Here is a 26731-nt window from a genome sequence, read left to right on the forward strand (position 1 = left end):
GGTGAATTATATTTGCTTTGATTGAGAAATTTGTGATTAGTGAAAATCAAGGCACCTTTCAAGGTAACATTCATACCCAAAGGAATATACTTGATTTTGCATCATCTATGTTAGGCATATCAGAAATCTTTTATAATCTTCTCACTGCTATATGCAGAATAATCATTATGTTATATATTATATGTGTGGAAATATAATAGATAATCCTGGACCTGACATATAGAAGCTGGTGACTTCTGCAAGCCTCCTCAGTTTCTTCTTCTGTGGAATACAACTAATACCTAACTTCCCTACTTCACAGGGTTGTTGTAAGGATTGAATGAGAGCATATTTGTGAAAGGCCTTTGGAAACTATAACCCTATAGTAATGTCAGCTTCTGTAACTGGCTGAAAGGAAGGTATCATTATTGCTTCTCCACTGAAGTCTTCCTCCTTTGGCTAATGGAGGGGGACCTGGGGTTCCCAAGGCTGTGCCAGTAGAGCAAGGATTCTGATAAGTGCCGGAGAGACTTTGGCAATGGTTTGTTTCATGGGAAGTATATGTGTCCTGCCAAGACTGGCCTAGCTAAATTGGGACAGGTTTGCCATCAGATGGGTGGCCATGAGGTGCTAAATTGTTTACACAGCAGTTCATAAAAATAACATTCCAAGGTGTGGAGGAATCATAATCATGAGCAGAGAGAGAACCACACTAATGAAGTCATGGATCTGTGAAGTTGAATTGTAAATATTATTCAGGGGAAACATAGTATTTCTGATTTGGAATTGATCTTAGATGTCCTCTTGTCCTACCCATAGGCCTTTTTTTGGTGTAGAGGGTAGTTCATATCCCACCCTTGATGTTCATCACCTAAATGATTAAGTCTCAGTTTTTTCACCTGTAAAATGAGAAGTTTGGACTCATGATCTCTAAACTTCCTCTAGTTCTAGGTTTATGATCTCGTGACCTTTTCTCCTTTCAAAAAAAATTATCTATTTCTCTAAAGAAGGCTTGAAAGTACATTTAAAAATAATAAAATTCAAATACATTGCTTCCTATACAGTAAAATAATTGAACAGCTATTTGAGATGATAGTTGAGTATCACCTTGTCTAACTGTGTCCTGTGCAGTGTGTTCTTGGCGCTGAGTTAGCACTCTATAATAAGCATCATTCTTAATGCTAATTTACAATGAAAGACATGCATAATATAGAGGTTTAAATGTCCTATAGCTGAAATCCTAGGTGTTCTTCAGGGATAGGATGCCATCTGATCAGGAGGAGTAAAGCTTTGTTTTTCAGTGGAGCCAGATGTCTGGACACGTTTTAATGAATCCACTGTGTACCATCTGTTCTAACACTTTCTGCCACCAGCAGTCATGTCTTGCCAGTGGGTATTGACCTAAATGGCTGTGCTTGTATTAGCATGTCTACAGTTGTATGGGGGTTTCCATTGCAGGTTTTCATAGCTGGTTCTCCCCATTGATAGGACATGAAACAAGCTACCAGCAATGGGATCTTATTGCCTAGGACCTTCCACAAAATAATATCAGGAGACTCTAAAACATGGAGGAAAATCTGAGCTCTGCCAGTTTTTTTTTTATCAGCTTTGATTATTTCTTCTCCATCTCTATCACCCTTTAGTATGTCCCAAGCACATGCAAAAAAGAGAGAGAGAGAGAGTTTATTTCCAATAGCTCCCTTTAAGTGCAATGACCCATCTGCTGCCATATGCCAGACATCTGCTTTCATCACATTCATTTATGGTCTTTAAGAGCTGGAAGTGATGAATTAACATTGAATTTATGTTAATTTTTATGTGTATGAGGATTGCTTTTTATACATCACTTAATCTGGCTGAATTAATTTTTCAGCACTGAGACATGAAAACATGGGGATGGAAATAAGGAATACTGGATTTTATTCTGAGCCACCTCTGTAAACTGGGAACTGACCTTCAATAAGTTACTTGCATATTTTGCCCTAGTTTTGGTTTTTTTGTTTTTGTTTTTACATAAAGTGTAGCTAGAATAAGCTTAGTTTGTAAAATATTTAGTGATCTCTTCAGCTAGCATGCTAGCATTTTCCATGAATGTTGACACGTTTTTTAATCCAAAATCATAATGACCTCTTGCTTGAAAGAGTTATTCATGGGGAGAGAGAGCAGCATGATTTAGTGGAAAGAATCAAGTTGGAAGCCCTGTATTTGGATCCTAGCATTGTTATTTAATAATTGACTTTAGACAAGTCTCTTTAACCTTGCTAGCCTTTTGTTCCCTTCTGCTAAATTATGGGGTTGTACAAGGTGATCTATCAGATTTTTTTTACAATTTTATATTTCTGTAACTTAGATAATTTCTCTCTCTCTCTCTCTCTCTCTCTCTCTTTTGAGATAATCAGGGGTAAGTGACTTGCCCAGGGTCACATAGCTAATAAATATTAGAGGTGGATTTGAACTCAAGTCCTCGATAATTTCTACAAAGCCATAACTAAAATGTGGCCATAGAATTTGAAAGTCTAACACTGCATTGACCAAACTATAAGAGAAAGAAGTATAGGTGTACTCTATGAGGTTGTGACCTTTTGAAACTTATTTTCATTTCTTGAATGTGAATAATTTCACATGCATTTGTCCATTAGATTTTCCTGCTTAATCATGTGACTGTGTTAGGACTCTATAGTGTTGTTAAAATTTTAAAGACTCAATTCAGTCCAACAAACAGTTCTTAACAAAATTATATAAATCGATATATGTATTTGTTTATGTATATGTATATGCATATGTATATGTATCTATATATATACACACAGAGAGATGGAAGGAGAATATAGTTACTATTATTGAAAAGATGTAAACATTTCATATTGAACAGTTCTATAAAAACAAATAAAACCAGTATCATTGCCCAGTTTAGAAGCCCACATACTTGAGCACACTCAACTTGATAGATATTATAGGATACATTTCATAAAATCACAAAAGTCAAGTAATAAGAAGGGATCTCAGAATCCTTTTATTTCAACCAATATTAGACCAAGAATCCCTTCTAGGTCACCCACCTTCTGCTTACAGACTTCTAAAAAGGGTGCAAGAAAATCCATTTTTCTTGGGATTACTCTGATTTTTAGGAAACACATCAGACTCTCATGTCAGGCCCAAATCTGCCTTTCTGTAATTATTAATTACCCATTCCTTCTAGATCTGCCTTCTAGGGCCAAGCAACACAAATCGAATTCTTCTTCCACATAGTACCTCTTAAAATACTAAGAAGCAGCTGCCACTTTTCCTTCTAAGTTGGGAGGACTTAAGGTCCATGGACCCCCAAAGGCTATTTGTGGATAGATTTAGGAGTTCATAAACTTGGATGGAAAAAAATTCTCATGACCTGTTTTTTTTTTAATAATAAACATTTTTATTTAAAATTTTGAGTTCCAAATTCTATCCCTTCTTCCCTCTCTTCCCTCCCCCTTCCCTGGAGCAATAAGCAATCAAATATAATTTATACATGTGTAGAACATTACCATATTAGGCATTTTGTACAAGAAAACTCAAATAAAAGAAAAAAATAAAGTGAAAAATAGTATGCTTCAATCTGTATTCTCATGACCACTTTTTGAAGACATACTAGGTCTCAGTTTTCTTCTCTATAAGATACAAGAAATGAACTAGATAAGCCCTAAAGTTCCTTGAAATTAAAAATGTCTAGGATCCTATTATATGAATTAAACAGTAAATTTTCATAGGTTTTGCCTTTAGTTAAAAACAGAAAAATAGGGGGAAGATAGGTAGTGCAGTGGATACAGCACCAGCCCTGGATTCAGGAGGACCTAAGTTCAAATCCAGCCTCAGACACTTGACACTTACTGGCTGTGTGACCCTGGGCAAGTCACTTAACCCTCACTGCCCAGCAAAAAAAAGGGGAAAAAAACAAGGGAAAAAAATCCAGAAAAATATTTTAATATAAGTGGAAATTATAATATTAGTAATTTCAATTGTCAATGGAATCATCTTCAATATGATTAGTTTCCTTTGTAATTCATGTAATGCATTTAAAATGTTATTTAATAAGTTTGTTTCTCACTATACCACCAAAGGGATCCATAAAATAAAACAGCAAAAGATTAAGAATCTATGATCTAAGATCTCTCTTCTTCAAGCTAAATATCCTCATATTCTTTAGCAAGCCCTTTTGTTCCTGTTCTCTAGTCTCCTCCCCCTTCCTCCCTATCCATCACTTATTCTGGAAGTGCCCTAGCATGTGGGCAGAAAAAATTCTGTTCTAGCCAGAAACTTTGACGGTCTTTTCCCTGACTGATTCTTTTGTGAAGGCAAAGTGGGCCATATTTTACTTCAGTTCTTACCTAGCCTCTTATTGCTGAATGGGTGTTGCCTCAGACAAACTGATACCTGGGTAAAACCTTAGCCTAAAAAGGCCCAAATCTCCCATTGCATTGTCAGCCATGGCCAGTCACCTGGACCTATATCTTGCTACTGGACTCCAATGACTCTGGAAGATAGAGTGGGGCTGAAAATTTTGCAGAGCTCTGCCTCACTTAAATCCAATTCACTTGCAAGTCAAGACATCACCCTCCTGATGTCATTGGTCATCTTCAAGAACAAAGAACGAACAACAATGTAGCCTATTTCTTTTCCTAAACTCTAGGGCATACTAGACTGTGACCTGACCAAACAGTGTCTCTACCAGAAGATTACCTCCCACATTCCGTGCATTATGTCTATCTTGAGGAAGCCAAGGTAGCACTAGCCTTTTTGGCTGTTATATCAAACTGTTGATTTATAGTGAACTCGGAACCACCAAAACTCCCAGCTCCATTTCCAGGAGCTATTGTTGAACTTTGCTTCTTCTATCTCACATTCATGAAATTGATTTATAGAACTTTATATCAATACCTGTCAAATGTCACCATATTTGATTTGCCCACTGTTTAAGCCTATTGAGATCTTTTGGGCTACAAACTATATGGAACAATGTGTTTGCTATTCCTTCAAGCCTTGTGTAATTTTACAAACATGCCTTCAGTGATTTCATCCAAGTAATTGATCACAATTCTAAATAACACAGGGTCCAGGACAGATTGCTGCTGAAGACATCTCCCCAAGTTGATTCCAACCCTTTAATTCTTAAGAATTTCTATTCTTTGCATTTGATGATCCCTCTAGGTCCAAGTGCAGCAAAGTGTGCTATCATGTTATCCCTTCATCTTATGTACAATCATAGCATGAGTAATGTTAAATTTTTTTGCTGAAATCTAAGTGTCCAAATATCTACAAAATTTCAGGTCATGCCCTTATACTGCCAAAGTTTAAGGCTCCAACAAGGGAAGTATCTGAATAGATCTTGAGACAAACCTCATTTTTTTTTCTCTTGATATTTGAACACATTCATTCAGAATCATTAATATTTTTTATCAAGACTCTTTTCTAGTCCTAAATTTCTTCATCTGTGGGGAATAGACATACATTTTATGATCTATATTTTATTATTTTAAGTACTATACATAACAGGATTCTGAGAAAACATCTTTCATGGGCATTTAAATGCATTATTCTGGATTTTAACACACTGAAAAGAAAATTGTGGCAAGATGATCTTGGTCCCAAAAGACCAAGTGTTCAAATGGGAAGAAAAAAAAAATGTCTTTAAATGACTACTTACTTTAATATGGCCTAACCATAAAATTAATTGTCACAGTAGGGTGTGAAAGCAACCAAAAATATTTGATGCTCTTGGATAATGATAATGATCCAAATTCTCATCCTGAGCAAGGGATGGATTTTCCCAGTGGGTTACATAAGCTAAGAATGTGGTCTGCTAATTACAATAGTACTACTGTAAACATTCATAGCACCTTTCATCCCAGGATCGCTAACTGCTTTATAAGCAGTAATTAATTAAGCCCCACAGCATTCCTCCAAAGTTACAACAGTGGTATTATTTCAAAGGTGGTTAAGCATAATCACATGGGGTTAAGAGGCTTGCCCCTAGTCAGCCATTGAATTAGATGCCTACTGGAAGCAAGTCCCAGGAGTCCTAATTATCTGATCCCCACACCCTACTCCTATCCCCCCAGTCAGAAAATGAATTTTCCTTTCTTTGATGTTGCACAGCACTTTGTGCCTCCTTTATTCTCTCATCATATTCTGTTCTATATTAGAGTTAGAAGGGAGGGACTTGGAGTCAGAAAGACCTAGGTTCAAAATATGCATCTTACATGTTCTTTCTCTGTTACCATAGCAACTCACAACCTCTCTGATCCTCAGTTTTCTTGTTTGTGAAATGGGGCTTTCAATGCCTATAGCACTTTCCTCACAGGAAACCTCAGGAAGGGACCTCAGAGGCCATTCCACTCCTATCTCTTTATTTTACTGATGAGGTAGCCTGTGCTCAGAGAGGTTACATGATTTTCCCTAGGTCATATATTGGTAGTAAATGACAAAGGTGAGGTTTGCACACTGTTCAGGGAATACAAAGCCAATGTTTTCCCACAGTGCCTAGTTTGAATACTCAAAAGCGACACCCTATATAAAAATATTGGCACATTTGAAAGTGCTGTTACCAGTGTAAATCATTAATGGATGGCATTGAATATATAAGGTGTTGCAAAAGTTTTGGTGTAGTTTTAAGCTGTCAAAGCTTAAAATCACACTGAGACTTTTAGAGATATTCTATATATGCATATTTCCTATAGTTGATGTAATATCCCCCTAGCTAGATTATAAACTCCATGACAGCAGACACCATATCTTAACTATTGCTCTATCTTCCTACCTAGGGGCAGCCAGATGGTACAATGGATGTCCTGGAGCCAGGAAGACTCATCTCCCTGAGTTCAAATCTTAGACACTTACTAGCTGTGCGACCCTGGGCAAGTCACTTAACCCTGTTTGGCTGAGTTTCCTCATTTGTAAAATGAGCTAAAAAAGGAAGTGGCAAACCACTCCAGTATCTTTGTCAAGAAAACCCTAAAAAGGGTTACAAAAAGTCGGACACAACTGAAATCACTGAACAACAACCACAACAACAGATCTCCCTCCACATACCCCTAGCCTTGCATGCTATTGTAAACAGTCAATGTTTCAAAGAGCCACAGAGCTAGAAGGGTCCTCAGATCTCCTTATTTTATAGGTGAGGAAACAGACCTAGAAAGATTAAGTGATTTGCCTATGGTGACACAAATAATAATAAAATAATCAAAATTTAAACCCAGATCTTTTGACACCAGTGTTTGTTCTATGAATGAATGAAATGAATACTTTTTCCTGCTCCCCTTGCTCTCCCCAAAAGGAACTAAGGTTTGTCATGGCCTGTTCTGAGGCAGCAATGTAGGCCTTCACGTTTCCTGAACTGTGAGATGGAAGGAATGGACTAGATAAATCAGAGTCCATTGAAAGTAGAAATTTCTAAGGATCTGTTGTATTTATGAATTAAATAGTAAATTCTCCTGGTTATTACATCGGTTAAAAAAATGGAAAATAGTCCCGTTTTTCCTCCTTTATTGTCTGACTCAATCAGCTGGATTTTCCCTAGGAGTGCATTTGGCACTTTAGGAGGGACATTAACACAGGCCACCAGGGTGCTGTTTAACAAAATGAAGCATGGTAGAGTGTTTACTTCCCAAAATGCATAATCTACTTCCAGAAAGTAATTTACATGCTAAGGTCAGGTCTAGACTAGTGAAATCACACTGGCCTTGATCTAACTCAAATTTACTCCACATCTGACTCCTCCCCAGCACAGTCTGGGATGGTTTAAACACCCTTTGTGGTTGTTACTCAGGCATTTCTTACACACTAATGAACAGCTCACAGATGCTTGGGAAAACTCCCTTAAGCTCTTTTGACAGCAGAGCCAAGCAGAGAACAGCAGGGGCCCAGCCCCTGTGGTCCAGGATAGATTCAACCAAAGAGAATTGGACTGAGCTTCAATTTTCCTCCTGTGCTATGACTAATGCAGGGGGGTGGACTCTTATAAAATTGTTCAGTGTTGTCTCTGCTCCAGATGCAGTGGGTTGCTTCCTTGGAGTCCTCCCCCACCCGGGATCAAGCTGTGTTGGAATTCAGTGTGTGCTACAAAGTCCATACCTCAGTAAAAGGGGGCGTGGTGCCTGTGGGAAGGGGTGAAGAGGAAGTGATGAAGCGGGGAGTGTTCTCCTGCTTAGTCTAGATACACTTGGAGTCTGGGGTGGATAGCCCTGACCTAGTTTATTTGACCTTCTGCTGATCCCTCAGTGTTCTGAACTCAGCTGTTGCCACATAAAAATGAAAGGATTCTATCCTAAAATTTGACTGGCACAAAGGGAGAATCACCATGTGGTGAGGTACTACTTTAAATGCTGCCAAGTAAAGTGTTAGTCTTGGGGGTTAGACAAAAGGCACCTATGGATAATACAAAAAAGAATCACTTCCCTATTTGTAAATCAGTCTGGCTCAGCTATCATCTCTCAAGAAAAGAAAGCCATAGTTCACTCTCTGTCTCTGTCTCTGTCTCTGTCTCTGTCTCTGTCTCTGTCTCCCCCTTCTTCCCCTTCTCTTTCTTTCTGTCTATCTCTCTGTCTGTCTCTGTCTCTCTGTCTCCCTCCCCCCAAAAAATAAAATATTGGACACATCAAATATTCCCATCCTCAGATCAAACTTTGTCTTCATTATTTTTAGTGATCTTACTCTAATTTGGGAAGACAAAATTTTAAAGTTGGAAGGGTTCTTCCAAATGGGGCATTTTGTAGAAAAGGAAATTGAGTCATGGAGACAGAGATATCCAAGGCCGTAGAACAAGTTAGTGAAGAGGCACAAATGGAACCCAGGATTCCTTTGCCCTGAGTAATTTCCATTCCACCAATATGTAATTGGGATACATTACTACCAAAAAAAACCTTTGCTGACCATAGATCATGCAGCTGAGCGAACGGGCTATTGTAAATAATATCACACATCTGTAAATCACTTGAAAAAACTTGCACAAGTGAGGAAGATAATCTACAAGGAAACCGCCATGAATAATATCAACTTTAAGGAGAAACTGACTTTTTTTTTTAGAAATTTAGTTGAAAAATTCTGAATTAAGCAACGTGACAATTTTGTGGCTGTGCCATGGAATATGCCAGTCTCCTAAGAATTCACAAAATCATAGCATTTCAGGGTTGAGAATACCTTGGTGACCATCTAGTCAAACCCATACCTGGAAATGAATTCTCTATAGAACATATCTAGCAGGTGATCATATAATGATGACTTATAATTTAGGGGAAACTAATACTTTCCAAGCTGCCCCATTCCTATTTTGGATAGCTCTGATTGTTAAGAAGTTGTTTTCCCCCCTGATTTCAAGCTTAAATGTATGTCTTTGCAAGGTTTGCCCTTTGTTCCTCAATACTATACCCTGGGACAGCTTGAGTCCCTCTCTTCCACATGAATTGAAGTTGAGGAACACCCAAATATCAACAGGGAGAGACTTGGTGGCATGAGTAAACAAGGAAATATTTAGGAAAAGCAATGTAAAGGATGCCATGTAAGAAATGTATATAATAATATGTGAAAGAGTGATAATGCATTGATAAGCCACATTTTCCCTTAGTGTCTATACTGTGTCACGGAAACATAAGGAAGATTTCCAGAACATAGGGTGAAACCTTTGTGCTGAACTTAAGAGAGGACTTGGTCAAGAATCATACAGAATGGGGGAAACTAGGTGGTACAGTGGATAAAGCACCAGCCCTGGATTCAGGAGGACCTGAGTACAAAGCCAACCACAGACACTTGACACTTACCAGCTGTGTGACCCTGGGCAAGTCACTTAACCCTCATTGCCCAGCAAGGAAAAAAAAAGAATCATAGAGAATGGATGGTCATGAATGGACTGTGATCAGTGTCATTGGGGGGAAAATGTATATTCAAGTGATCGAATATTCAATGGTGACCTGGAATTTAAGAGTATTTATGGTAAGAATCATTCCCAGGTCCAAACAAAGAACTGAAGGAACTTGCAGAGGATAGTGCAACTTCTTTGTCCATGATCTCTGAAATATTGTGAAAAAATAGAAAAGATGCTTCAGAAAAATGGTTTCAGGCAAAAAAAAAAGTTATTTTTTTTAAAAAAGGCAAAGAATGTAGATCCCTCAAAGTATGGATCCATGAGCTTTATTTCAATTCCTGGCTTAATTCTAGGATGTTGTACATTTAAGGGATGGTTTGTGAAATTAGAAAGGGAAGTGGTCATTACTAACAGCCAATTTGAGTTTGCTAAAAACAGGTCATGCTGGACTAACTTCATTTCCTTTTTTGATGGGGTTACTGAACTGGTTATTCAGGGCAATGACACAGGCATAGTATACTTTGATCTTAGAAAGGCATTTGTAAGTGACTTTTAAAATAGTCTTGTGGATAAGATGGAAAGATGTAGATTCAATTAAAGTTAAATTAAGTGAGTTTAGAACTAGCTGAACAATTGAACCCAAAGAACAGTGATTACTGAATGCCTATCAATATAAAGTCTCTAGTGGAATGATAGGGTCCTTGCCCCTGCTCTGGTAAATATTTGTGTTTGTTTGTTTGGGTTTTTATCAATGGTTTAGATGAAGGTAAAGATTTAATAGTTATTTGTGAATGACATGAAGCTCAGGGGTGATAGAGCATGCTATCATTTGGCCAAAAGTATACAGTTTAGGGGGCAGCTAGGTGGTGAAATGGATAAAGCAACAGCCCTGGATTCAGGAGGACCTGAGTTCAAATCTGGCCTCAGACCCTTGACACTTACTAGCTGTGTGACCCTGGGCAAGTTACTTAACCATCATTGCCCTGCCCCTGCCCCCCAAAATTGTCTCAAACAAGGGTGGTTATTGCCCCACTCTAGTCTACCTTCATCATACCAAATCGAGTATTATATTTAGCTCTGGGCACCACATTTTAGGAGGAACACTGAAAAAGTAGAGCTTGTCCAGAGGAGGGTAACCATACTGGTGAAAGGATTAAAAACCAAGGCAACCTTAAAGACAACCTCATACTGTTACATAGCAGTCCTGTGTTAGAGTCTTGACACTGGCTCTTTTGTTATGTCATAAAAGCTAGATTTGGAAAGTACCTTAGAGGTCAGCTAGTCCATTCCCCTCATTTTACAAATTTGGAAACCAAGAGGAAATTATTTGTCCAGGGACCGACAGACCGAGCAGAAAGCCAAGATTCAAATTCAGATCTGCTGAACCAGACCCATCTATCTTTACATTGCACAGTGCTATGGAATACTATGGCCCTACTCAGGCCCCTTAATTTCTCTGAGTCTCAGTTTCCCCATCTATAAAATAGGCATAATAATATAGACACTATCAAGAAAGTTGGCCAGCAGGTTTGGGGTTCAAATTCTGCCCCTTACCCAAAGTGACTGTGTGAGCCTAGGCAAGTCATGAAGCTTCTCAATGCCTCACCTGGGAATTCCTTCTACCAGTTAAATCACAGATCCAGCCCCATCTCTGCTACTTATCTCAATTCTTTTGTAAAGTCATATATAAATGTGATGCATTATTTTTTAAAGGTTATTTTTGTTCAATATACTCTGCTTCTCAAGGAAAATCACATAATTTTTTGAAGTTTTCCACCAAAATGATTAAAATTGTTTCATGCTTTAAAAATAAAAGATTAGTGCAATTATTTTTACTCACCAAGAATTCCTCATTTCCCTTTGTCATTCCATAAATGAAGCATTGCACAACTTGGAATTACCAAATGAAAAGCACCAGGTCAATTCACCACAGTTATAACACATCTATCTCACATTTTAGTTTGACAATGAAAAAAAAATTCCCAATATTCCTATGCTTTTAATCAAAATATTAAAATCACAGAAGGGAAGGAATTAAACTTTTCTAGAATGCATTAAGCCTTGTACCATCCTATAGGATGAATTTATCAAGTTACGTTTTTATTCTGAGCCCATGTTTTATTTCAATCAATCAAACATTTATTCAGTGACTACTGTCTATGCACTAGCTATCTTAGCAAGTGCTAGAAAATAGAAATAAAACAGCCTGTGTTCTCAGGGAGCTTCCATTCATTGGGGGGAAAAGTATAGTCATTTAGCTTTAAGTTAGTTTTATATAATTTTATGGTCTTGGTAGTGATGTGTGTGGATGTGTTTATTTTAATGGGCTCTATTTGAATAGTAATATTTAGTTTAATGTAGGGTAAACAAAGCCTCAATTTGTACAATGTTGTTTTTATATACCTGCCCTCAAATTGTCCTTCTGTCAGTCTGGCTTCCTAAGAATTCACAGAATTTTCTCGTCTTAGTAAAAGTTGGTTCATATTTTTAAAAAAGTATAGTCATTTAAATAAATGTAGCACATGCACACATGCATATATATGTATACACACACACACACATATATACACACACACATACATATAAATGAAGTTGAGTAAGATAATTTCTCGCCAGGAAGAGGGATTGCTGGGAGGAGAGAGAAAGGTCAAAAAAAGTCTTCTGGTATGAAGAGGTACTTGAGTTGAACTTTGAGAAGAGAGAGGAGACAGCTAGGTCACACAGTTGATAAAGCACTGGCCCTGGATTCAGGAGGACCTGAGTTCAAACGTGACCTCAGACACTTCACACTTACTAGTTGTGTGACCCTGGGCAAGTCACTTATCCCCCATTGCCCAGAAAAAAAAAAAAGAAAGGAAAAAATGTAAGGAGAGAAAGATTCCTAGAGTCAGAGGAGGAAAACTTATTTTCTACACATTTGTTACAACTTATTTGCATAAGTCTAAGAATGAGAAATGAAATGTTATACATGAGGAATAGCAAATAGGTCAGTTCAACTGTAATGCAGGGTGAATGAAAGAGTGTCATGTGTAATAAGCCTAGAAAAGTAGACCAAGATCTAAGTTTTTAGAGGCCCAGCAGAGGCATTTGTATTTTGTCCTAAAGCCAATCCTAGAGAAAACCACAAGTGCTTTTTTGAGCTGAGGACTAATGGGATTGGAACTGTGCTTTTGGAATATCACTTTGACAGAGCTGCCTGAAGGATGGATTCTCTCTCAAACCACCTCCGCTGCTACCAGAGAAGAATCTCATAATCCTCATAGCTCTGCCTTCAACTTGGGGATATTCTGCTATGGTTCTACATGTAAAAACTCACTTAAAGAACATGTTGCATCTGAGTGAAAATCATTCAGTATTTATTTCCAAGTGACACTGAGGTTGCAGAGGAACCATAGTGACTAGAGTTGTCATTTACGATGGGATTATATGTTTTGTTAAATCATCCTAATTAAATCTGCCTGGGCTCAAATAATTTTGGCTAATGTAATCAAGTGTAAATTAGAGGCTGGATATGCATAATGCAATCATACAGGGAAGCAATTTTTCTTGCATTAATGAACATTCATTCATTTGATAACATTTATTAAGCATTGACTGTTCAGAAGCACCCGACTAGACACTGGGCAAGATATGAAGTTTAGGTAAGATGCAGTTCCTTCCCTCATAGAGATTTCTTTCTAGTATGGTGATAATACATAAACTCTTAGGGCAATTGCCCTAGAGAGCAGCAAATCAAAGTACTCCATGAGGTCAGAGGAGGAAGATTGTTGTAAATGCTATTGAATAAGTCTATTCTGTTCAAAAGAAGCAAATTTTATTGGATAGTGTTGGCCTTCAAGTCAGGAAGACCTGATTTCCAGCCCTGCCTCTAAACTAACTGTTTTACCATCGAAAAGTCACTTCATCTATCAGTGACCTAGGCAGTTTTCTGAAACAGAATATTACAAAGGAATCATTAATCTATACTTCCACATTAGATGGTGTCCACACCATCAAAAATCTCCAGGAATTTGAATTTATAGAAAAAAATAGCACTTCAGTTGGGCTTTAAGTTGAGAGTATAAATTCAACTGGTTTAAAAAGAGATAGGGAGGATATTTTAGCACAGAGACCAGCATGAGTCAAGGCAGGGGAGCAAGGCAGCTTAGAATATGCTTTGGGAGCTGAAAATAATCTAATTGTCTAGAGCACAAAATGTGTGGAGGGGGAAAAAATGTAAGATAAGGCTGGAAAAAATAAAGAGGATAAGAAATGATAGAAGGGTTTGAAATGTATTTGCAAGGCAATTGAGAGCTACTGAAGATTTTTGAGTAGGGGAGTGATATGAGAAATATCATGTATTTTATTATATATGGACTAGATATTACAGGGATGGTCTGTTTCATCTGTTATTTGATGAAAAGCAGCTGAAAATGGCATCATCGTGATCTTCTTTGGGATTCACTTGGAAGTTTTTGGAGAACATATCCAGAAATATTCCATTGCAGATGGAGGGGACAGATCTGAAGTCAGAATAGGGCTGAGAATTTTGGCTAAAATGGACAGGCCTGGGGCAGGTCTGGTACACCGAATTCACAGGCAAGATTCAAGGATGTCCTCCGGTTTGTTGCTTTTGAAGCCAGCCAGATGCAGCTTTCCTTTCCAATTTCCCCAAACAACATCAATCAGGCAACTGTGCTGATGACAGTGTTTTCTATGTGCATAATTTAACTGGCCTTTTGGGAAATTACTCTTCACAAAGGTTTTGTTTTTGTTTTGTTTTTGTTTTTGCTCTCAATTCACCAAACAAGAGCACCAGTGGAGAAGAACAAAGCTGGCTGGTGTCACTGTGGATGCCTGGGTTCTCCAGACAGAAGTAATAGATTTATTTATTGAATTTTCCACCCTACATTGAAAAGAGAGTGAAGCAGAAAAGGGATAGGGGATGGGAGAACGAGAGATGCTCTGGAATGAGGACATAGAAGTTGGGACACCCAAAGTATTCCTGACATCACCATGAGCAGAAAAAAGCATAGCTTTACTTTGCAGACTCCAAGGATGGAATAAAATCTTGATGGTCCTGCTGAGAAGATAATTTGGAAGGTGGTTTATAAATATGACTGTTAATACAGCTGTCTGAAATGGAAATTCACAGTACGGGTAACAGAGAAGCAGCTTCTGAAATAATCCCTTCAGTAAACCCAGAGGGAGGGGAAAGAAGAGAACAGCGTGGGGAGAACTGGTGGAAAAGCAATTTTTCAAGCAATGGGAATCAAGGCTGTGCAATTTGGAGCATTCTGATGCTTTTTGAAATGTAAAAAAAAAAGGATGTATGGAAAGAAATGTGGCCAAGAAAGGGGCCTTGCCAACCCAAGATAAAGAACTCACTTCCTCCAACTACTGATTACTTTCCAAGCAAATCTGAATGAACAATGCTGATTCTATATTCTTGTATAGAAATTAGGGATGTAATATCTATCACACTGAAAGGCAGCTGTAATTTGTTTTCCTTTCTTCTCAGGATAGAATGCCTTTTTTCTTTTTCTTTTTTTTCAAAATGAGCATGCAAAGTACAATACCATCCCTGGAATTCAGACTTCAGCTGCCCTAGGCATTTGTGATTTCCCTCTTGGGGCCTGGATTTTAACATGGAAATGCACAAACAGAAAAGATAGCCCACATTAATCTGTCAAAAATGCCCAAGAAATGGAGCCCAAAAAATTGCAAGGTAGGGAAGATGATAAAGGAAAATATGGTACTTTTTAGGCATTTAGTTGCTCTGAGTTGCACTCAAAGTTTTCCAAATTTGATAAACCTATTCATATGTCCATTCTACATGAAATAATAATTGATCATTTGATATATTGAAAATCAATATACCCATACCAGCACTGAACCCTACAATTGAACCCTAAAATGTCTAGAGCAGAAACTCCTATGATAGCCCTAACTGCTTCTTTTTGTTTAGCTTTTTAAATTTTTATTTTATTCTTAACTTAAAAAATAAAACAAGGGAAAAAAGATGAATACACATGAACCTGCAAAACCATTATATGCAACTCGTTATTCATGTAACTTTCGTTTTTTCCCCTTTTTTTTCTTCCCCTACCTGCCCTCAAGATGGCTATTATGAGACAGAAATGTGTGTGTATATGTTCATGTGTGTATGTAAATGTATATATGTATGTGTGTCTATGTCTGTATATGTGCATATATATGTATATGTCTATATATAAAAAATATAAAACCATTCTATACATGTTTCCATTTAACAGTTCTTTCTCTGGATGCAGATGGAGTCTTCCTTCATCTGTTCTTTCCACTTAATTTGTGTATTTATAATAGGCAAAATTACTTAGTCTCTCAACGTTGTTTTAAAAACAATATTGCTGTTTACTATATACAACATTCTCTTGCTTCTGCTCATTTCATTCTTCATTGTTTCATGTAAATCTACCTATACTTTTCTAAGATCATTGAGCTCATCATTTGTTATAGCACAGTAGTATTCCATCACAATTATATACCGCAGTTTGTTCAGCTATTACTCAATTGATGGGTGTCTCCACATTTTCTAGTTCTTTGCCATCACAAAGAGAGGTCCTATAAATATTTTAGAACATATAGATTCTTTTCCTTTTTTCCTTAATTATCTTGGGAAATAGACTTGGTAGGAGTATTGCTAGGTCAAAGGGTAGTGGCAGTTTAATAACTCTTTTGGCATAATTCCAGATTGCTCTCAAAAACGGTTGGATTAGTTCATGGTTCCACCATCAGTGAATGTGTCCCAATTTTTCCATATCCCCTCCACCATTTGCTGCTGTCCCCCTCAATCATTTTAGTCCTATCTGAAAAAGATCAAGGCAGTTTTAACATTTGTCTAATCAGTAATGACTTAGAGCATTTTTTTCATACGAATATAAATTATTTTGATTTCTTCACTGGAAAACTGCTTGCTCAGATCCTTTGTCCATTTATCAATTGGGGAATGACTTGTATTCTTATGGATTTGACATAGTTCCTTATATATTTGAAATATTAGACCTTTCCCTGAGAAACTGCCTATAAAATTGTTTTCCCATTTTTTTTTGCTTTCTTTCTGATCTTGGTTACATTTGTTTATTTGTCCAAAATCTTTTCAATTTACTGTAATCAAAATTATCCATTTTATACCTCACAGTGCTCTCATTTATTCATATATTTAAGTTTGATAGGTAATATATTCCATGTTCTTCCAATTTTCTTGTAATGTCTCTTTATATCTAGGACATGTATCCATTTTGACCTTATCTTGGTAATTAGTAATATTGGTAATTGGTAAAATTATCTTGGTAATTGGTAGTATTGGTCTATGCCCAATTTCTGCCAGACTGCTTTCCAGTTTCATGACTTTTAGAAAATGACAGGGTTTGTTTCTTTGTAGGTTGGGGTGTGTGTGTGTGTTTTGTCTTGTTTTGTTTAGTTTAATTAGTACATAATAAGTAACACTGGTTATACCACCATCCTGTAAATGGAATTTGAGTTAACTCAAAAGAACTCCCCAGCATTTAATGCTACCAAATGCCAAACTGTGAGGAAATGGCAAAATGAGAAGAGAATCATAATCACTACACTTTTTTAATCTCCTAATGAATCCATCAGACAAGACCACACTTCTTTAATTGTTCCCTGAAAACAATCAATTAAACAACTACTTATTGAGCACTGGTCACATGCTACCCCTGAGTTATCACTATCCAAACAAAGAGATGTTTAGACTGTGACTCATATCATGAGCTCACTTGCTTTTAAAGATATTGTCTTATTACCTGGGAGATAAAACTAGAAATAGCCATGAACCAGTTATTCTCTGATTGACTTCAGAACTGGAATTCCTAGACCTACCTTGATGACCTTGGCTGCCATTATAATATCTCATGCTTAAAATGCTGTTTCCAAAAGCTACCACCCTTTTTTCACTTAGATTTTGCTCTTCACTAATATAATGTGCGGTAGCTAGGAAGTGCAGTGGTTAGAGCAATGACTCTAAAGTTGGAAATTTGAGTTCAACTGAGTTCAAATTTCATCTCAGATACTTACTAGCTATATGACCCTGAACACGTCACTTAACCCTAATTGCCTCAAACATCCAGGGCCATTTCCACTGGACCCAGACGGCTCTGGAGGACAGAGTAAGGTTGGTGACCTTGCATAGCCCTCCCTCACTTAAACCTGCTATGACATCACCCCAGTGTCATGGTCCTCTTCAGGAATGAAGGACAAACAACAATATAATGTCATTTGAAATTAAGAAGGTTTTCCTTGGATTGACCATTCTGAGAGAAAGGTGGTGATAACAAAATAACTCTTTCCACTGCTCGCCTCTTATCCCCCATTAGTAGTTCAATATTAGGAGAATGCAAATATTAATGTCACATTTCTGTCATATATTAAGGTTTAATGACACACTTTCTTTACAACCACCATATTTGAACTTCTGGTTGTTTAGTCATTTCAATCGTGCCTGACTCTTTGTGACCCTATTTGGGGTTTCCTGGCAAAGATACTGCACTGGTTTGCCATTTCCTTTTCCAGCTTATTTTACAGATGAGAAGTGAGGCCAAGAGGGTCACATAGCTAGTAAGTGAGGCCAGATTTGAACTCTTCCTGACTCTAGTCCTGGCATTCTATCTATTGTGATACTTAGCTGCCCATATATGCAGTAGGTAGTATTATAGAATAGGAGCTCCTTGAGGCCAGGGATTGTTTGTCCTTTTTTGTCTTTGTTTACCCTGCTCCTGGTACAGAGCCTTACATGTGGCAGTCACTTAATAAAATGTTTGTAGAATTGAATTAGTATAATTTCATACATTTTATAGATGAGAATACTGACTCTGAGAGATTAAGTAACATACTCCAGGTTAAATAGGTAGTGACTATCAGAGCTGGGATAACTTAATTGGCCTGCAAAATGTCCTCAGGGATTGAGGTACCAGCTTCTCTTCTCTCCTCCAAAAACTAACCACAAGCTTCAGAATTCTGTACAAATGATTGCCAGACTTTATACATGAATGTGGCAAGAAAGGGTGGGGCAACTGCTGAAGACAGAGGCAACATTGTCATTTAGTAATTTAGTGGATTGCTCACATGTTCCAGGTTGAATAGTAATTGCAACCTCTCCAAAGTTAGAGAGATATTGCTACAACGATATCCCAGGAAACTAACGAGATGTTCCTGCCCTCCTTGTGTGTAATATAAAGAGAGTTTTACCTACTATGTGCAACTCCACCCCCCCACCATGTTAATGCTGGGGATAATAAATATGACAGGTAGGGAGTCCATCCCCAGTATGGCCAAAAGTATATGCAAAGTTATGGAAATGAGAGCAGTTAGGATGAGAACCAAGGAGCAAATGGATGCTTCTGGGCTGTTTTAGGCTTATCCATGTAAGTGGCCTCAAATATTAATTAACTAAGATACCTTGGGCAAGTCACTTTACCTCTGTTGTCTTAGTTTCCTCATCTGTAAAATGGGAATAATAATGATAATACTTGCCTCTCAGGGATGTCATGATGATTAAGATAAAATTTGTAAAGCACTTAGCACAATGACTAGCATATAGCGGGTGCTATAGAAATACTATCCTCATCACCACCACTACCACTATCATTAGTATTTATTAGAGAGTAACCATGTATTCACATCATTTTCACTGTATCACTGAGAGGACACAGTGTCAATGTTAAATCCACAATAATTGATCAGCCAGATTAACAAATTCCACTTGACTTGTCTTTTTATTTTTTTTCAACAGTGGTTCTATGGCCTGCAGATATTTTGCTTTCAGAGAGTGATTTTTTTTCTAAAGTGGGTTATTTCATGATCAAAGGAAGCTTTGTTTGCTTCCTACTTCAACTCCTTTCTTCATTGCACAATATATTTGGTTAAATTTGATTCATGGAAACCACTGGTATGAGTGATTAAATGCTTAAGAAATCAATGGAGATAGAGAAGACTACTTTCATCATCAGATATTGAATGTGGTTAGTCCCTGACTTAAAAATGACTCATGCTTATATAAGCATGGGTGCTGATGTATGCTCCCTGCCACTGGGGCCCTCTTCCACCATTGGTGCTCCTTCCCCTTCTTCTGAATGCTCCTCTGTTCCCATCCATCCTGGGGAATGCTCCTTATTGCTAGAATGACATGCCTATATTGCTATGGAAGCAGCCCTATCTCCAGAATGTCCTCTTGTGTGCCCCAACTCCCTTTCTCTTGTAACAAAAATATAGAATTAAAACAAACTGAGACATTGAACATATCTGCCAGTTTATGCCTCATTGCACACCTGTAATCTCCCACCTCTCTACCAAGACCATTTTTACATCTTGGCTCACTTTAGCCTCCATGTCTCCTACCCCCACTACCCTTTCTTATGCTTCTCCCTATTACCACCTTGGTGTTTTTTGCCCCTCCCTTTCCTTGAGATTCAGTTCAAATGTTACCATCTCCAGGAAGTCTTCCCTGACTCCAAGTGAAAATGATCACTTCCTAGTCACATTTCTAGAACTTTGCCTAGACTTTCCCCTTTGTACTTTTCTCATTCTCTCAAGTCACAGTTATTTGTGTATTTAGTCTGCCCCCCTTAGGACGTAAGCTCCTTTGGATCAGGGCCTCTATCATATTTCCCTTTGTGCCCTCAGTACCTGATACACATAACATAATAGGCACTTAATCAATATATGTTTGTATGTTCATGGTGTGTGTGTGTGTGTGTGTGTGTGTGTGTGTGTGTGTGTGTGTTCATGGTCAGGAAAGCCTCACAAATAAAGCTACCTGTATTTAAGTTGATATGCTTTTATATATGTATGATTTCACATAGATAAATCTTTTCCTCTGTTATGTTCTATGCCATGTTTATTTTATATGGTTTTCCAGAAGATCAGGAAGTCTTCCAAGTTACTTAAATTTCCTAGCCAACCAAAGACTTGCCTCCTATGTCTTTTTTTTTTTAACCTTTTGTTATTTATACAGTTACTTGAAACCTGTAACCTAAGCGTCATTGTACTTCAAGTAATCTATGGAAACGTCACCCTCTCTGAATGTTACTTTGCCAATTTCACCCTGTTTCCAAGGTTCTGTCAGATTTATGTATTAACCCATAACCAGGAAACTAATTTTTAGAGGAACTATAATTATAGGATGTACCTGCATGCATTTGGAGCCAAGAGGCCTTCTTCTCCCCTATGAGGCATGAGGGTGTGCCCTACAGGATTCTATACCCTCACAATTTAGACACCCCAGGATCTTTAGGAGACAAAATGAGAATCACTGGTGTCAAACTGTACTATCAAGATCAAATTCCTCATTTTCAAACCGCGTGCGTGCGCGCATGTGTGTGTGTGTGTGTGTGTATGTCTGTGTCTGTGTCTGTGTCTGTGTCTGTGTGTCTGTGTGTCTGTGACTAGAACCTCTAGTGATAAGACAGTGGTCCCTGTATTCCCGGGGTAAGACAGTGGCTGAAGGGGCCCTTGTCCCTTCTTTTGCTCAGAACCATGGGGATTAAGAGCCCTTCTACAGTGAGCCTCCCTCTCCCCACCATGCAAAGGGGAGGCAAGATCAACAACATTGACAATAGCTAATATTTGTATAGTGCTTATTATTTTCCAAGCACTACATGAAGCACTTCACAATTCTTATCTCATTTAACCCTTGCAAGAACCTTTGGAGGTAGGTGCTATTTTATCTCCCTTTTGCAGGTGAGAAAACTTAGGGAAACAATAGTAAAGTGACTTACTGAGAGTCATCCAGACAGTAAGTGTCTGAGGTCAGATTTGAACTCAGGTCTTCCTGATTACAGGCCTGGCACTTTCACTTTTATGCCACCTAGCTGCCCCTGACAGACCCTACCATACAACCTGGGGGAATTCAAGTTAGCTTTCCGGTAATGCTCCATAATCTCTTCCCTCTTCCATTCCCCAGATCACTAGAAAGTGCCAGTAATGCAGTCATGCCAACTTGGAGTCTTATACCTCTAGGGGCCTCAGACATTTGAAAAACCTAGGTAAGAATCAGTAATAGTAGAGAGCCTGGCAATTTTTGAGAAGTTAGGTGCTTTCCCTCTCCTGGAAAAAAATTAATAGAGAAATAAATATCACTATTTCTCTGAAAGTATGGAGTAGTAGAAAACACACCAGTTTTATAGTAAGAGGGTCTGAACTTAAGTCTTGGCTCCTCTATGTGACTTTGGTTGAGTCACTTAACCTTTCTAGTCCTCAGTTTCCTCATATCTAAAATGATGATTTCTAAGGCCCTCTTAGCTCTGAATCAATGGTTCTATGAGATCTCTTCATTCTTATCCTCACTTAACACCCATATATTCTTCCTTTCTTCCCCTGACTTTCAGCTTACATGATCATGTAAGTTACTCTGCAATATTACAGCATACATAGACATTTATTATTCTGCAATACTTTATTTTACTGAAATTTAGTAAATATACAGTTATTAATAACTTTAATAATAATAAGGGACAGCTGAGTGGTGTAGTAGATAGAGTGCCAGGTTGGAGTCAGGAAGACTCTTCTTCCTGAATTAAAATCTAGCCTCAGACTAGCTGTGTGATCCTGGCAAGTCACTTAACCCTGTTTACCTCAGTTTCCTCATCTGTAAAATGAGCTGGAGGAGGAAATGGCAAACTTCTCTAGTGTCTTTGTGAAGAAAAAAAAACCTAATTCATTGTTGGTGGAGTTGTGAACTAATCCAACCATTCTGGAAAGCAATTTGGAACTGTGCCCAAAGGGCTATAAAATGCGCATACCCTTTGATCTAACAATACCACTATTAGGTCTGTATCCCAAATATATTAAAAAGGGAAAAGGACCCACATGTACAAAAATATTTATAGCAGCTCTTTTTGTGGTGGCAAATAATTGGAAATTGAGGGAATGCCTATCACTTGGGAAATGGCTGAATAAGTTGTTGTATATGAATGTAATGGAATACTATGGTGCTATAAGAAATGATAAGCAGACAGATTTCAGAGGAACCTGGAAAGACTTACATGAACTGGTGGTGAGTGAAGTAAGAAGAATCAGGAGAATATTTTACACAATAACAGCAACATTGCATGATGATCAACTGTGATAGCCTTATCTCATCACAGCAATACAATGATCCAAGACAATTCCGAAAGATTCATGATGGGAAATTCTATGAACATCCAGAGAAAGAACTATGGAGTCTGAATGCAGATCAAAGCATACAATTTTCACTTTATTTAGTTTTTTGTTTTTTCTTTCTCTTGATTTTACCCTTTTGTTCTGATTCTTCTTTCACAATATGACTAATGGGGAAATATGTTTACCATGAATAACCTTTAAAAAAAAAGGAAAAAAAAAAGAGAATCCTAAAAGGGACCACAAAAAGTCAGACACAACAAATATTAATAATAACTCTCAACTAAAAAGATAGCAATGTATGCTCATTCCAGTCCATTAGATCACGACCAGCCTTCTTTGAATAATGTATTTCAAGTCCATAGCAAGGTTCTTGACCACATGTTTTGTAGACTCATGAGACTCTCTGACCAAGAGATTTTGGACTTTTGTATAAGAACTAAAATAGCTCTTCAATAATTCAAAGATCTTTAAGTTAATTAGTGAGCTTTCCCCACTCATATAGATTGCAGCTCCATGGTATTTAACAGAAGTTTTTTGAAGGTTGCTAGGGCTAAAATTTCATCACCCTTTAAGTCAACCTGGTGATGTTCTCTCCCTCACTGACCCCCCCCCAACCTAGCAATGCAGCAATGAAAATATGTTTCATTTCTCTATTTATACCTTTTAAGTTTCAGGTGAGTTTATACAATATTCTGTCTCATTCTTTATAGTTTCACATTATGTATTTAATGTAAACTTGTACATACACAAACCAAAATGGCTTGTCTTTAGACAACATGGAAATATACAGTCCATCACTGACTCATACTGGGATCCTTGGAAGCTTTGTGGAACCAGCCAGAGCTTCCAGTCCACCATAAGAATGGGAATCTGTAATCAGTGGTCAGCTTTCAAGCAACCTAGGCTCACTTCCATGCAATGAATAGGAAGCCGAGTAGTTATTGAGTGACCAGGGATACTAGTGATAATTTAGATTTTTCTAGACCTTTATGGCTTTGAGGTATATGTACTAAAAATGTATATACTAATATGCTAATAATATATATATGTATATGTATACTACTAGTATATACTATTTAATTTAATCCCCAGAACAACAGTATGAAGTAGATAGTGAATATGTAATGACGACCATTTTACAATTTTAAAAAATTTCAGCCATAAAGAGATTAATTGACTTACCTGAAGTCACAGGATTGAGTCAGAACATGGACCCAGTTCTTCTCCCTCTATTCCCATGTCCTTCCCATTGTTCCATGCTTCCTCTATGAGATCAGATCTAAGACACTGGATTCTAAGAACACTTAATTTATAATTTTTTTGGAGTAACCTAAATATGGTGGAGTATAGTATAGGAGGATCTATATCATATGAACTTATATTGATATATTTCAAGCTATGCATATTTGGGAAATTTTAAAGCAAATTATGTTTGTTTCCTCCTTTCTTCCTATAGGTTAACCTCAGAGCCACTGATGTTCGGCTCATGCGGCAGCTGCTTATCATCAATGAGAGTATTGAGTCTATCAAGTGGATGATGGAAGAGAAGGGTACAATCACCAGCAGAGGCAGCAGCCTCAGCGGGAGTCTTTGCAGTTTACTGGAAAGCCAAAACACCTCCTTACAAGGAAGCTATAATAGCTTACAGGATGGCAGTGATGGATTGGACGGAATATCAGTGGGCAGTTATCTGGACACTTTGGCAGATGATGTCCCAGGTCACCAGACTCCCTCCGATTTGGACCAGTTCAGTGACACCTCCATAATAGAAGACTCACAGTCTTTACACAAGCATCCCAAATTTGATTCTGAGTACTACCGTTTTGGCTAATAACAAGGGCTTTCTCAAGGGACTGGTGTGCAATTAACATATTTATCTTCTTTCTCTGCTGCTATTTTATTTTTGTGATAAAAATGCAAACTTTTCCAAGGAAAGCTTATTTTGAAACTGCTTTACAACTCTTCACTTGCTCCTAACATTTCTTTTCAGGATTGATTTCTCCTCCTGCCCTTCTTAATCTCCATTCTTAATTTATTGCAGAGACTTTTCCCTCATAGTACAATGCCACAATTAAAGTGGGAAAAAAGAGCAAGCAATAAACTTATTTTTTTCTCTTTTAAAAACACGTGTTCAGGGATTACCAATAAAACTTTTTGCTAAATTTAAAAATAAACCATGTTCTGATACCAGCAATTTTGTAGCTCATATTCTTAAATAATTATAAGTATTATCTTCTAGCTATCTGTGAGGTCAGATGTGAATGATTTCTATTTCTTTGTTTCTTCTAAATTGGCCAAACTTCCACTGGGAATCATTAAATCTGGGCCTACTTTTCTCACTGTGTTCCTCCCTCATATATATTGAATACTTTTTCTGCTGTTAAATATGCATAGATGAAGTCATTTGAATATGGAAACCCTTCTCCTCTCCCCATCATCATATGAGATCTTAAGAAATGAGCCTCAGATTTGTGGTATATTAACTTTTTTAAGAGTTAGAAGCAGCACACATAAGAAGCTTCAGCTGAAAATCATATGGAAAGGTTTTGGGTCCTTAGGATGATGTAGTAAAGTAGATGGCAATCCATCTTCTATTACACCCTGAAGTGAGACAGCTAGGTGGCATAGCATTGGCCTAGACATCAGAAAGACCTGAATTCAGTTCTTCCCTCAGCAACTTACTAGCAGGGTACCCCTGGGAAAATCACTTAACTTTTGTGAGCCTCAGTTCCTCATCCTTAAAAAAGTGACAATAGGGGTAGCTAGGTGGCACAGTGGATAGAGTACCGGCCCTGGATTCAGGAGGACCTGAGTTCAAATCCAGCCTCAGACACTTTACACACTTACTAGCTGTGTGACCCTGGGCAAGTCATTTAACCCCAATTGCCTCACAAAAAAAATTTTTTTTTAAAGTGACAATAAAAGCATCTACCTTATAGGGTTATTGTGAGGATTAAATGAGACATATATGTAATACTTTGCAAACTTTAAAGCGCCATAGAAATATTAATTATCCATGCCATTTCTATTGATGAAATCATATCCATTTCTAGTGTTGGCCCAATTGGTAGCATCAATTGATGTATGTGACAATGCAGCATAGATACAAGGAGAGAACCTTTTAAATGAGAAGAAATCAACGTGAATCAAAGCTAGGAGGCTGTTATACTAAAGGGATAGTAAGAAGACCCTGACTAAATAGGCTTGTGACCAGAATGGGCTCATAAAAGGAAAGTAGGGGTTGGAGAAGGAGTTACTACATGATATAACTTTAGAGTTGTCTATTCAAAGTTTCTTCCATATCAGGCATGCCAAAGAAATGGAAATCATTGCTAGTGTATTGACCTAGTGGGTACTTTCTGGAAACCCGGATGGTGTAAAACATACATTTTCAATAGGTTAAGAATTATATTGCCCATACCCTAACTAATATAAGTACAGATTAATTTTTCTGATTAAACCTATTAATATCTATTATCAGCTGGGGATACTGCAGGGTCCAGTATTGTTAGATAGTTAGGTTACAATGGGAGAAAGTGGTAGAATGCCTAGAGGAGCAATTCCAAAGAATATGTTAGGATTCTAAATCCATTGATTTAGAAATGCTGCTCTGGGAAATACAGGAATCAAGTAGATTTTAGAACAAAATAGAGGAAATTAAACTTATAGACATTATTTTTTAAAATGTGTCACATAATCACTATATATGTATATATATATGTGTGTGTGTGTATGTGTGTATATATATATAGATATATAAAATTGTAAACATTTCAAGTGGAA

At 37.5% G+C, this 26731-nt stretch overlaps 1 protein-coding gene across 1 annotated transcript in view; it reads left to right on the forward strand.

The window, feature by feature from the left end:
• The window catches only part of LURAP1L (leucine rich adaptor protein 1 like), a 102767-nt gene extending 77629 nt beyond the window's left edge, over nucleotides 1–25138 (forward strand). The window contains 1 exon segment of the mRNA XM_044000497.1: nucleotides 24405–25138. Within this exon segment, the coding sequence (XP_043856432.1) occupies nucleotides 24405–24779 (375 nt within the window). The 3' untranslated portion in view covers nucleotides 24780–25138.
• Nucleotides 25139–26731: the final 1593 nt, after the last annotated feature.

The sequence above is a fragment of the Dromiciops gliroides genome, chromosome 1, assembly GCF_019393635.1.
Source record: "Dromiciops gliroides isolate mDroGli1 chromosome 1, mDroGli1.pri, whole genome shotgun sequence".
NCBI lineage: Eukaryota > Metazoa > Chordata > Mammalia > Microbiotheria > Microbiotheriidae > Dromiciops > Dromiciops gliroides.